General features: G+C 37.2%; 1 protein-coding gene across 2 annotated transcripts in view; it reads right to left on the reverse strand.

Annotated features, from left to right (window-relative positions):
- LOC107630745 (respiratory burst oxidase homolog protein A) overlaps positions 1-2,019 on the reverse strand; it is an 8,496-nt gene extending 6,477 nt beyond the window's left edge. Inside the window, exons 1-2 of one of the 2 annotated variants that reach the window (XM_021119130.1) lie at positions 639-2,019; positions 252-411 (exon numbers count right to left, since the gene is read on the reverse strand). In XM_021119130.1, coding sequence (XP_020974789.1) covers positions 252-411; positions 639-1,290 — 812 coding nt within the window. In that variant the 5' untranslated portion in view covers positions 1,291-2,019. The remainder of the gene's footprint in view (positions 1-251; positions 412-638) is intronic. The other variant, XM_021119129.1, reaches the window with a different exon arrangement.

The following is a 14,592-nucleotide window of genomic DNA, read 5'->3' on the forward strand; positions in this document are numbered from 1 at the left end:
TCAATTGATGATCTAAAAACGTAATTGAATTACAAGCTAAGAAAGCATCAAAGATTTTTTACGAATATTTAAGTGTCAATGCAAATATATGGTGACATGCTAATATTTAACAATGTGTTTATTATGACATAAATTAATTAGGACTTGCAAACTTTTCCTTAAAGAAAGGAAAGTAATTGAAAAGCATTGAAATATTAATATTAGTAATCACTATTAATTAAGTTGGACTGCAATAATAACTCAATGATTACATGTCGAAGAAGATCTGAAGTCGCGAATCAAAGCTTTGATCGGTAATTTGCGTCCAATATTCAAAAAGTTCATCCCTGCTTATCTTCTCAACCGTCAACCTTCGCTTCCGGCTTAGAGCATCAAATAATTCCAGAGCGAATTCCTTGGAATCTCTCATTCCTGCATAGAAAAGCATAACAACCTTAAGCGCACAATATCAAAATTCAAATGACAGAGGATGTGAGATCTAAATAATTGCAAGTTGCAACTGTAAATAAATAAATAAATAAATAAAACTTAATGCAATAAACGTTGAGGGAAAACACTTGAGGATAACGAATCAAACTGTTAAAAGGAACATTACAAATTTGCAATAACCTGAACAGAATTTTGAAAAAGATACGAACCTATGCACTGAGCAAAATCGGAGCGATGGAGATAACCGTCCTTGGCGAGCCTATTGAAGTTGCTCTGCACCTCGTTCCACGCATCAACGCCATTATTTGATTTACTGCTAATAAATCGCAGACCGCGCAGTGCTTTGTGAGCACCGGAACGAGTGCGATCTAGCTGAGCGCGCTGCTTTCTTAGAGCGCGAGCTGCCAGCGCCGTCTCAAATCCGCCGCCGGCATTGCTTCCGCCAACATTTTGAGCTGACGAAGACGAACGGCTCCACGAGAACCGTCGCAGCTCTGCCTTAAGCTCATGCGAGAACTGCTTTGCCTTTGCAACCGCCTCCGCCTTCAGCTCCTGCGAGAACTGCCGCAAGCCTCTTGACGAGGTCCGCCGGATCGTCGGCGACCTAGAAACAGACGCCGGAGTTTCGTGTCCACTGCCACCAGTGGTACCACTGTCAACAACAACGTTAATGACAGTGGCTGGTTCAACGCTCCGAAGGACGATAGTGTCATCGTCTTGAAGATCGAGAGTGACCTCCACAAACTCTTCTCCGCCGGCGGAGGTTGACTCTGTTCCCGGCGAAGTTCCCGCACTGACGGTTGCTCTGGCGGGAACGGTGTCGGATGCCCACCTGCGCTGGTGCTTCGGATGACCGTTCATTATATGTATCAAATCAAAGCAAAAGGTCCAAAACAGAAGAATATATAGTTGGCCTTTCTCTCTCTATATATATATAACTTCCTTTTCTTGTTCACCTTGTATTTATTTAATTATTTATATTTTCCTCCAACTTGTGTTTTTCTTTCTTGGAAAAAGTAAAAGAATGTAAGTGAGTTTGGAAGGTAATGCAATGGTGCGTGCGTTGCTAACGTGCACCGGGTGGTTGAACAAGCATGAAGGACGATTTGGAGAGGCTAAGGAAGCTTGGAGTGATGATGGGTCGGAGTGTAGGACCAGGTTTTGGTGGTTGTTGTTGATTTAAGCGTTGGAAGAGATCAGAGATGAAAAAAACTGAGAGGGTAGAACGCGTTTCATTCAGAATCTATGAGACAGAGACATGAACGCGTAGAGACTAAAGAGGTTGATAAATTAAAGAAGATGGAGAAAGGGTGGAGAAAGAAGAAATATAATTAATTAATTAAGAAAATGACAATGGGTTTTGCTTTAGTAATAGCAGGGGGTGGGGGACCTATATAATATAAGAGGAAATACAAAGATTCGTGGAATAATTAAGTCGTAACAGAAAATGATTATGTATAAGAAAAAAGGTAACAGTAGAATAGTACTAATTGGTGCTGGAGTATACCGTATAGGTACTAGGTAATGTAGCAGCTGGGAAGAGAGAAGAGAGAGAGAGAGAAATGAGCGAAGGTGGAGGAGATGAAATGCGAGAGAGGAATGATATAGGGTTGCATGACGCGGTTGGAGTGAGATATGATATGGATTATCATTGCAGAGAGGACGGAGGGGGAGTGTTGAGTGGTGGGTCGGAAAACGAAATGGAATATCTCTCTTTTACGCCAGTGGGACCGCTCATTCCAGAGTTTCAGAGCCGACGGCAACGATTGCAAGTCAACTCCACCCTAAGACCCATGTAATTTGAAAAAAGAAATACCCCATGAGATTAATTTGTTACTATATTTACATCAGCTGTGTTCAGTAGAGAAAATATAAAATATATAGAAATTAAATAAAAAGGTGTTGGGTGGAATGTGTTTACCATAAATTGACTTTTCTATTTCACCTAGTTGCCGACAGGGGATAGTTACAATGTCAATTGAAAGGGGGATGGGAACTTCATTCATAAATTAAAAAACACTAATGCTTAATTGATAATTAATCTGCTAGGGAATATATAGGAATACTGTGAATTGCGGTTGCAGCAAAGCAAAGTGGTTTGATGAGCACAGCATAGAGCTATGTCTTATAGGAAGCGGTCAAATTAAATTATACAGGGATGTGATTGTGGTCTGGGAAGACATGGTCGTGGTCACTCGTCACTGATTGTCCCATGCATGATGCATTGGGTAGGGTAATAAATTAAAGCTTTAGTAGTTTCTTTTGAGAAAAACATGCACATAACCGATCATGTATTATTGTTTGCAATACTTTAATTTTGAAATAATAGATTTAAGGTAATATTTAATTTGATCTTAAAATTTGAGTTTAGACTTAAATCGATATTTTAAAATTTTAATTAATAATTTAAATTAGACTCCTCAATTTACAATTGTAACTCGCAATAGTCTCTAAGTATATCTTCATTAACAGTATGCAGATTTGATATGTTAATTTACTATGTTAGATAAAACAAAATATTACGGTCGTATATTAGTATCCAAATTTTAATAAAACAATGTCATTTCACTAGAATAAAGTTAAAATGCATCTCTTTCTCATCATTAGTAAAGATTATAAAATAGATGCATTTTAACCTTTATTTGTGTAAAACGACATCATTTTATTGAAGATTGAGCGCTAATATAAAACAATATTTTGTTTTATGCATCATGACAAATTAACGTGCCAAATTAGCATGCCATTAACAAAGATGAAATCATGACTAATGCAAATTACAACTGTAAATTTGGAGAGTCTAATTTGGATCAATTGTTATTTTAGGGGAGTCAATTTTAATTCATCTCAAATTTCAGGTACCAAATTTAATATTAACTCTAGTCGTTGTGAACAAAATAAATGAAAATGCTTTATAAGGTTAAAATATAAACCGTGTTAGATGTATATTAAAATTAGTCACCAAAATTAGTCACTAATAAAAAATATATTAAAATTAAATTAAACTATAAATATATTTTATACACAAATATATAGTGATAGAATGATTTTAATAGTTAATTTTAATATATAAATATTATTTTTATTAAACCATATGATTTCTCGAAAGGCGAAAATGGTGAGAACTTTTGTTAGTTCTCTTCAACTCTTAAAATTCTTCGTTTTCAATTCTTTCAAATTAAAGGGTTTTCATTTTATTTTAATTAGATTTATTATTTTATTTCTAACCAATTGTGTTAGGAAAATATTAATCTAATATATTATTATAATGAAAAATAAAATTATTATAAAATAAATAATCCAAACTCCACTTTTTTCTTTTTAAATCCGTAAATAAAAAAGATTTTAAAAATCTTAAATCTTAATGTAGATCCACCGGAAACGAAGTACACATTATGTAATGCTGAAGGAAACAAGGAAACTTCAGCACACTCTATCGATTAATTTGAAAGGTTAGATTCCAACAATTTTGCCATTTTGTTCACATAAGGCATTGGAAGTACAAGTGTACCAATTTTTTCACCAGATGTACTTCCTATTGACTTTGAAATACAATGTGAAATGTGAAGCCTCCGAAATAAAGTAGCTAACTTGTTTCACAAGGCATCCCTTTTTCTCAAGCAGAAAATTAATATGGTGCTTTTTTATGGTGTTTAAATTTTAGATATATAATTTAAAAATAAAAGAGTGGGTCTCATTTTTTTCGATCTATTTCTACTTTTAGGCAATTTAGACACAAAAATTATAGACACCAAAGAATTTTCCTTATAATATATGGACTAGCAAAAATGAATTAATGAAATGAAAAGAAACAAAGGCAGAGTTCATTTTTTCTTTGACAAATTTCACCTACCAACCACATTAATAATGAACAAGTTTATTTAAAACATAGTCTTCTATAGATGTTTAGCGCCATAGTATGTAGGATACATGAGTTTTACTTTAATTTCTACCCCCAGAAGAATCAAACACGCACTTTAAGTTCACCTAACTTAATTATTAACTGTTGACTTTGCTAATACTCTAGCTATACGTTGCACTAGACGTAAAATGAGTAGTGAAAGAAAAAGAACTCCCCAAACAAAAGAAAACAAAAAATGAAGCAAAAGAAATTCGATCCTAATAGGCTCATCCATCTAATTAATTTCCTATTGGATATATATGTATAATATTAAGTGTACATAAAAAATTAGTCACCAAATACTATATATTTATATGTAAATACATGTGTTATTAAATCTATTTTTAATATATATTTTATATGAGTAATTAATTTTTTATATATCTATAATGTATACATATTATAGGTGAAAAAAGTTGTCAGAATTTATTATTTTTAACCATCAATATTTAAAAATATGTGTTAAAGTATATTGTTATATTATCAAACTAAAGAAATTGAATAAATAACAGATAAAAATAATAAATTCTAATGATGTATTTCTCATTATAGGTTGTGGGCAACTTGCACCATCGCTTCATCAGGAAGCTTACCAACCTGCTGAATTTTTTTCACATTTTTTTCTATGTGTGACTGAACATATTCAAGGCCAGGGTAGAAATATAAGCTATGGGGTTAGAAAAATTCTTACATATTTTTAAACTATATTTAACATATGATTTTGAAAAAAAAAAATTATGCCATCTTAATTCTTAATTTACTACTAGCAAATCTTAACTACTATAAATTAATTAATAGCAGCATAGCTATGGCAAAGATAAACACAGTGGAGAATTTCTATATTTCTTGTTATTCATTCAATACACAAAAAGTTACAATTTATATTGCTGAAAAAGAAGGAATAAGGTCCTAGGAAGGATAATCTAAAGAAGATATTGTGTACAGCTCATTATAACAAAAGTTTCCCCTTTGTTGTCACATATATGAAAGGAAAGCTACATGTATGTAAATCATGGAACGAATTCATGAGCCATTGTAATATAACTCTCTCGTGGTATAAGATAAAGCTCTATATTCAGCTTTAGACGAAGAACAAGATAGAGTATCTTGTTTCTTGTCTTTCAAAATTAAACCAAAGAATTGTCAATAAAGAAACAATACCCAGTGATAGAGCGATAGGTAGTGTTGAGGCATCCAATCAGCATTGCTAAAACCAAAAACTTGGATATAGGAGAAGATCAAAGCAGAAAAATTAAAATGCCACGCTTAGGAGAGCTTTTCAAATATTTAAAGACCTTGATAGCTGCCTTCGTATGAGTTTTAGTGGGCTTTCCCATAAATTGACTGCGTTGTTGTGTTGCATAGGCAATATCAAGATGAGTGTTGGTTAAGCATATCATGCAACCAACCAATTGGTGATAAACAGTAGCATCAGCTAGCAAAGGACTAGCTCTTGGTACAAGTTAGCATTATTTCTACTGGAACAAAGGAAGCTATAGCATCTGTTATAGCAACATTTTTTAAAAATTATAAGCAATATTTTCTGTGACAAACAAATCCCTTTGTCTGAATGCGCTACCTCAATTGTTACCTATATCAAAAGTCAAAACTACATTACTAATATAAAATTACGATGATATTAGAGAGATAATAATTTAAAATTATTTTATTTAATTTAATATTTATAATATTATTCATGTAATATTTATAATTATGCATGTAATAAAATAAATAATCATTAAAAAATATATAACAAAATAATACTTGTAATGTACCCTCATATATCGGGACAAACAAGTAGTTATACCTCGGTTATGCAAATCGAATTTTAAATTAAAATCCACGATAATTCACTCACTTTGAGATTCTTGGACCCACTCACCCTTGATCATGCGGACTTCACCCTCCTCCCAGATCTCGATCCGAGTCAAGTTGCAACCAACGGCTCGGAGAATAATTCAAAGAATGAGCCTATAAATCAACCAAGAGGCATAACAGCAAAGGAACAGAACGAAACGTGTAACCCACTGACTATATACTTCTTTAGATAAGTGATTCCTTATTGACTTGAGCGTCGAAGTCTCTTTTGCAGGTACTACGCTCGGGTTCGAGTTCATGAGGATAGTCTTATCTGAGTTCGGGCCGACGGACATACCAGAGCCTACGTAAAGCCGACCTTTAGCTCGGAAAGAGTATCCTTGCAAGAACATTTGGCGCCCACCGTGGGATCCCACCTCATTTTTTTTTATAACACCCCTATATCCGTCTTGCACTCTCTTTTCTTTTCAGAAAAATGATGGACCACTCAAAGAGCGGACAGGCCCATCGGACTAGCAGCGAACTGCTGGCTGCTAATGCTGTTCTGTTAGCAGAGAATCAGCGAATGGCCGAACTATTAGCTACAATACAGAACAATGGCAAAAGAAAGGACGATAATAAGAAGGCAAACAATGATCAACATAAGGAACACCAATCGGAGTCCAACGCAAAGATAGAGGAAACACCCCCTAAAACAGGGAAACGACGAACTAATCCGTTCTCAAAAGAAATAATGAGGTTTAAAATGCCTAAAAATTTTACACTGCCCATGACACTAACACTGTATAAGGGGATCGGAGATCTTAAAGTTCATGTTACAAAATTCGAATCTATGATGTTCCTTAATAGCGACTTCGATCCCATCTTATGTCGGTCTTTTCCCACCTTTTTAGACAGAGCTGCATTACTATGGTCTTTTAATTTTCCTGCAGGTTCTATTACGAGCTTTGACGAATTTGCAAAACTATCCATTAACCATTTCGTAGCTTCCAAGATCTATGTAAAAGACTCCGACAACCTCAGCACGATCAAACAAGGGCAGCACGAAAGTCTAAAGGATTACATGATGCGCTTTACAACAGCGGCCATGGAAATCCTACCCAAAGGTACAACTTCACGCCATAAAAAGTGGTCTCCGACCTTGAAAATTCCAGGAAGCAATAGGTGTCGCAAAGCTAAAGACATTAAAGGAATTCAGGGAAAAAGCAACTGGGCAGATTGAAATAGAAGAGTTACGCAAAGCTCGGAGGAACGAGAAACCACCATCCCGGAAGGAGGAAGATAAGCCTTACAGACCCCAAAATAGGGACTCTATAAAACCTTTTAAACCAACCCCAAAATTTGATTCTTATACCAGGTTCAATACCAAGAGAGAAAATATCATTAAGGAGATACTCCACAACAAGCTCATAAAACCACCAAGCAAAGCAGGAACACATTGACAGAAGCAAGCATTGTGCATTCCACCAAAAGTTCGGTCACACTACTGATGAGTGCGTAGTAGCTAAAGACCTGCTGGAGAGGCTCGCAAGACAGGGCCTATTAGACAAATACGTCACTTCTAGAAGCCAAAAGAAGCCAACCAGGGATACAGACAGGCCGAGCTATAGCTCAGATAAGAGAGAGAAAGGAACATGGCAGAGTCCAGTCGAAGCTCCTACCTCTAAAGGCGTTATAAATTACATCTCAGGTGGCTTTGCTGGAGGTGGGGCCACTAACACAGCTAGGAAGATAAGCTACCGGTCTATGATGACAATAGAATGATCCCACCAAGGCCCGCCAACTCCAACCTTAGCCGCCCACATCAGTTTCGGCACTGATGACTTTAAGTCTCAGAGCCTGAATTTGGACAACCCCGTGGTGATCTTAATATGAGCAGGGGAGTTAACGATAAAAAAAGTCCTACTTGACCTAGGAAGCAGTGTCGATGTCCCATTCTACTCCACGTTCAAAAAAATACAGCTAAGCAAAAAATCATTACAACCATCAGGTGGAGAATTGGTGGGATTCTCCGGGGAGAGAGTCCCCTTATCAGGTTACGTATGGCTAAGGACAACGTTGGGGGAACCTCCCAACTCAAAAATATTAGATATTCAATTTTTAGTAGTCGACTGTGTTAGCCCTTATAATGTTATTTTGGGACGTCCATCCCTTAACCCTTTTGGAGCGATTGTCTCCACAATTCATCTGTGTGTCAAGTTTTCTGTGCAGGACAACATGGTGGTAACGGTGTATGTTGACCACAAGGAAGCCAGACAACGTTACAATGTGGGCTTGAAGACCATCTCGAAAGAAGCCATTCCAAGAATCCATTCCATGTATAACTCGAAAAGCATCCTAACCTGGCCGAGATGGACCCAAAAGACAACAATAGTCATCCAGCCCTAACGGACGACCTAGAAAAGGTACAGCTCGGGCAAGTAAATCATTTCACTAACATCGGTTCTGCTTTTTCTGCAGGAACAAAACAAAACCTGGTAGGCATACTAAAGGCTAATGCCGATCTATTTTCATGGACTCCTGCCGATATGTCAGGAATCGATCCGAACTTTATATGTCACAAGTTGGCAGTCAATCCTACCGCCTGACCTGTAAGATAGAAAAAGCGAAATTTGGGTACAGAAAGGAGAAGCACAGCAACAGTAGAAGTTCAGAAATTACTTGACGCAAGCTTCATTTAGGAAATTCACTTTTCCTCCTGGCTAGCGAACGTAGTAATGGTAAAAAAGAATTTGGAAAAATTACGAATGTGCGTAGATTTTACAGATCTGAATAGAGCTTGCCCAAAGGATTCATATCCGCTTCCGAACATTGATAGACTAGTGGAGACACTTCAGGATACCAAGTGCTAAGTTTTATGGACGCCTATTCCGGATACAATCAAATACATATGCACCCAGATGACGAAGAAAAAATAGCATTTGTCACAAACCAAAGTAATTCTTGTTATAAATTTATGCCTTTCGGACTAAAAAAATGCAGAAGCGACCTATGAGGGACTAATAGACAAGGTGTTTAAAGATCAAATTGGTTAGAATATAGAGATATATGTCGATGACATGGTGATCAAGTCAATCTCGGAACAACAACATGAGGCCGATCTAAAAGAAGTCTTCCAGCAACTCAGAAAACACAACATGAGACTAAACCCTGAAAAATGCGCGTTTGGAGTGATGAGTTTGGAAAACTCTAATTTAAATTGATGATAATCAAACATTATTAAAATAATTAGTTGCAAAATTATTAATGTAATTTTAATCCATATGTGCTAATTGAAATAATTTTGCTATGCAGGTTTTGGCAATTGGGCCGAAAAGAAAAGAAAATTATAACAAGCCCAATTGTATCAAAAATATATTCAGCTTTGGTATTAAATTGTTATGATTATGGTGGCTGAAATTATGATTATGTTACCTGGGCCAAAAAGAAAAGAAAAAATTCCAAGCCCAATATGAATGTAAACATTCAGCCTTGTTCAAAATGCTTAAGTATTATGGCTGAAGCAATTTGTGGTTAATTGGGCCTGAATCAAATTGATCTAGCCCAAAATGATTTGCCTCAAGACCATTAAGGTTGGTCCAAAAATTAAAAGAAGAGAAAGCAAGGAATGCTTCCAACGGATCTCTTTCTCTCATGTGATGGATTCCAAATTCATTCAATTATCATTAATTGCATGGGAACAATGAGAGAGAAAAGGCAATTAATTTGATTGCTGCCTTAATGATACACGCTACTTAGCAAAGGGAATAAACAAATTCAATTAATTTCATTTTATTTCCTAATTCAATGCTTTTCTAAATTCTCTCTCTTCTCTCTCTACTTGCTTCTCACTTTCGGTCACGTCTATCATAGCAACCATGGAAGCTTTTGCAAGCTATCAAGAAGAAGCTAGAAGCAAGCTAAAGACCATTGCAATGATGACAAGAAAAAAAAACAAAAAGTATGTTGTGGCTGAGATTTTTATCACTTATGGTAAGATTTGTTGAAGAGATCACAGCTTCTCCATACCAAAAATGGATGATGAAGATTTTGGTCAGAGGAAGAAGATCTCAGAGGGATGGCTCGTCTCTGCTTTTGGGTTCATGATAAACCACTATTTTATGGTTTATAATGTGTTTAATTGTGTGGTTTTATCATGATTTTTACCCACTTATTCATATGATTAGCATGCATTTATATTTCCTTCCAAAAATTATTGCATGATTGAAAACTTGCTCCCTAGAGACTTTTAATTATGCATTTTAATTCTCCTTTATTCCATTCGATGCCGTGATCTGTGTGTTAAATGTTTCAGGCTTTATAGGGCATGAATGAGTTGGAGATTGGAAAGGAAGCTTGCAAAAATGGAAGGAACACAAGAAGTTGAGGAGATGACCAGCGAGAAGTGATGCGGCCGCATGGCTCACGCGACCGCGCGAAAGAGAGGAAATCGCAGTGACGCGGCCACATGGCTCACGCAACCGCGCGGATTGGAATAGCACAAGTGACACGGAGGCGTGGACGACGCGCCCGCGTGGAAAATCAAAATGCTGAATGACGCGTCTGCATGAATGATGCGATCGCGTGACGTGCGCGATCTGCATAATCTGCAGAATCGCTGGGGGCGATTTTGGGCCCTGTTTTGACCCAGTTTTCGGCCCGAAAAAGCAGACTAGAGCCAGAGGACATGCAGAAACCAAAAACAACATTCATTCTACACAATTTTTAGTTTTTTAGATCTAGTTTTACTCCTCCTCTAGGTTTTCTCTCTACACATTCATAGTTTTTAGGATTTTTACTTCTATTGCTCTTTGCATTGGGATATTGAGAAGAGTTATTACCTCACCAAGATTTCGTCATTCTAGTTCGTTTTCTTTACTTGGCTTTACTCTTCCATGTCCTTTAATTTACTCAATTTTACTATTGGATTATTTTAGAATTTATTAATACAAGAATTACTTTTATTTTTAATTGATTCCTTTGAGTTTTATTTATCATGTCTTTCTTTAATTCCCTTTCCTATGTTATGAGTTCTACATTCACAATGAGCGAGTAGTTCCCTAACTTGATGGGGAGTTGATTGAAAGGAACCCTTGAGTTGGGGTGCTTAAAGGAAAATTGTAATTGGGTTTATTGTTGGAATGCCCTCTAGTCACTGACACTAATCCTTTTCAATTGAGCGGATTGGAACTTGTGAATAGAAACAACATTCCAACTTGTTTGACTTTCCCTTACCTAGTAAGAGATAACTAAACAGAATAACCTTTAATTATCAATTAATCTTGAGAGTAATTCAACAAGAATAGGGCTTCCAACTAATCTACTCCCAGTCAAGGCTTTTATTTAAATTATTTAATTTCTCTAATTTAATTTCCTGTTTATTCAACTCAAACCCTTTTTGAAAACATCTGATTAATAAAATAGCACACCTTTCTGCAACTCGTTGGGAGACGACCTGGGATTCATACTCCCAGTATTTTAATTTTAAATTTTGTGACACCCTTCTAAATTGATAAGCGGATTTCTGGTTGGTTAAGGACTATACTTGCAACACAAATCTTATAACCATTCTTAATTCGCCAATTTCCGCCACGTCAATTTTTGGCGCCGTTGCCGGGGAGTTGCAATAGAGTGCTAAAGTTATTAATTGGAATTTATTTATTTTCATTTTATTTTATCTTGCTACTATGAGCTGCTTGTTTCTTTCGCTAGATGACGCGTTCACTTCCTGATCCAAGCTTGCCAGTATTCGATCCTGAGATTGAAAGAACTATTTCACGAATAAGGCAAGCTCGGCATCGGTTAGTGCTCTCTGAGGGTGGATCTGAAACGTCATTTGAGGAAGAAACCAGCCCTCGTTCTACTGATTCGGTTGATTTATGTGTAGGTGACATGGCAGAACCTAGGAGAGTTACTATCCAGGAGGCTGGAGCCCCTGATTTTACATTCCAACCGTTTCAAGCGCATCACCCAGTGGTGGCTACAGACTTTGAAATAAAGACCGCACTGCTCAATTTGATGCCCAAGTTTCATGGCTTACCTGCTCAAAAGCCTATCAAGCACCTAAGAGATTTTCAAGCAGCCTGTTCTACTGTCAGGCGTGACGGTGCAGATGAAACTTCAATTCTGTTGAAAGCTTTCCCGTTTTCTCTTGAGGGAAAAGCAAGAGAGTGGTACTACACTCAACCCGCAGCAACTGTATCCAACTGGGATACACTTAGAAGAGAATTTTTGGAAAAGTTCTTTCCAGCTGAAGTTACTGATAAGCTTAGGAAAGACATTTCCATGATTGTTCAGGACGAATCTGAGACTCTCTATGAATACTGGGAGCGCTTCAATAATCTTCTGGAAGCTTGCCCCCACCATATGATTGACAAGATAAGACCACATTAGAAAGTGCTAGCAATGGGTCTATGAAAAAGTACAAGACCACTGATGAGGCATGGCAATTAATCAGCGACTTAGCTGAATCCACTCGGAATCACAGGCAGAAATAAGGCCGTTCAAAGGCCGTTGCAGAAGTATCCTCTAGCAGAGAGACTGCTGCTCTAACTCAGAGTATCTGTGAAATGACCAACTTGCTGAAGCAGATGCAATTGAATCAACAACAAGTTCAGCAAGCTCAACCTTCTCCACCACAGCAAAGCCAACAGTTAGTCCCACAGAGAGTTTGCGAAATCTGTGCTGATTATAGCCATTATACTGACGAATGTCCGCAGCTCCAGTAGGAAGACAACACCGTGGCAGCCACTTGACAAACCCCAATTTGACGGTTTATCTTGTATTGATTTTAGGATAACTAGGATAGGACTTCTAATTTTCATACCTTGCCAAGAGCCTTTTATAGTTGTTAGTTTATTTTCATTGCCATTTACTTTCATGCCTCTTGTCCAAAACCCCAAAACAACCCAAATCAATAACAAGACACTTTATTGTAATTCCTAGGGAGAACGACCCGAGGTTTGAATACTTCGGTTATTAATTTTAGGGGTTTGTTACTTGTGACAAACAATCTTTTGTATGAAAGGATTATTGTTGGTTTAGAAACTATACTTGCAACGAGAATTCATTTGTGAAATTCTAAACCGTCAAAAATCCAATCGTCAAAATGATGAATCCTTCCATCCACCCCAATCTCTAATGGATGAAACCCTTGGTGTTCTTGTTCAAGGGCAAGAAGAGATGAAAATGGATGTGCAAAATATCATGACCACCTTGGATGCGGTAACAAATCAATTAGCCTCCCAATGCTTGAACACTCAAGGAACTTCCATGGATACATGTGGAGGATCAAATGAAGAACATAGCATGAAGGAGAGATTGGAAACAAGGCATATCCCATATGAAGACTTGGATGGGATAGAGAAAGAATTGAGTTCCCTTGGTGATGAAGATCAAGCATCAAGTCTTAGTGGTGAAGAATCCTTTAAGCATGAAGAACCTTCTCCGGTTGGATTTGAAAGCGTTGAGGAGGTAAATTTTTCTCACCCTCCCTATTATGATTTGAGTAAAGGAAAAGGTTTAGATAAAATTGTTGAACAAAGGATTGAGATTAAGAGATCTTGTGAAGAGGTGGAAGTCCCTAGAAATAGAAGAACGGGGGTTGGTTACGCTTTGTCAAGATCTTTGGAAGCATCTTTGCCTAGGTTGCCATCTACTCCTTCATTTGAGTGGGTGAAATCTATTTCTATTAGCTTTATTGTCCCACTTGAGTATGGCTTGCTTGAAACGGATGGTCAACTTAGAATGCTTTGTGGGATGAAGCGTAAGCGAAAGATGTTTCGTGGTTGGCGTTGTAAATCAAGGCTCATTTTGGTTGACACTTCAAGAGTTGAATACAAAGGTGAGAATAGTGCTCAAATAGATGGGTCTAGGAGGATTGTTGGGCATTTCATAGAGAATTCATCTTGTTCACCACCCGGATGGATTAATAATGATGATCAACTTCAAGACGGGTGTGAAAACAAAGTGTGGGATCCCGGATTACAAGAAGAGGATCAACTTTGGGAGCCCCAAGCTTGTGAAGAACTCCATCAAGACTTGGCTCAACCCATGAAGAATCTTGGGGCACAATGGAGAACCAAGCATTGGTGGGAGTTCCAAGATGAATACAAACACAAGCCACCTTGATGAGGAGCTCCCCATAAGTCCAACTTAAGGACAATAAACAAAAGTGCTAGGTGGGAGACAACCCACCATGGTAAAATCCTTTCATTTTCTCTTTTGTATATATTGGTAGAATTAGTTTAATTTCATGTTTTGTTTAGTTAGTTGAGTTTAATTGGTAGTTTAGTATGTTAAATAAGGTTTTATGGTGTTTTGGTAGCTGTTTGGAGGTTTGGAATGCTTGGATTGGTGCAAAAACATAGAAAATTTTTTTTTTGAAAAACAGAGCACCATCCACGCGTACGCGTACATGGCGCGTATGCGCACGTCCAGTATTTTCGACCATTCACGCGCGCGCGCCA

The sequence above is a fragment of the Arachis ipaensis genome, chromosome B03, assembly GCF_000816755.2.
Source record: "Arachis ipaensis cultivar K30076 chromosome B03, Araip1.1, whole genome shotgun sequence".
Taxonomy (NCBI): Eukaryota; Viridiplantae; Streptophyta; class Magnoliopsida; order Fabales; family Fabaceae; genus Arachis; species Arachis ipaensis.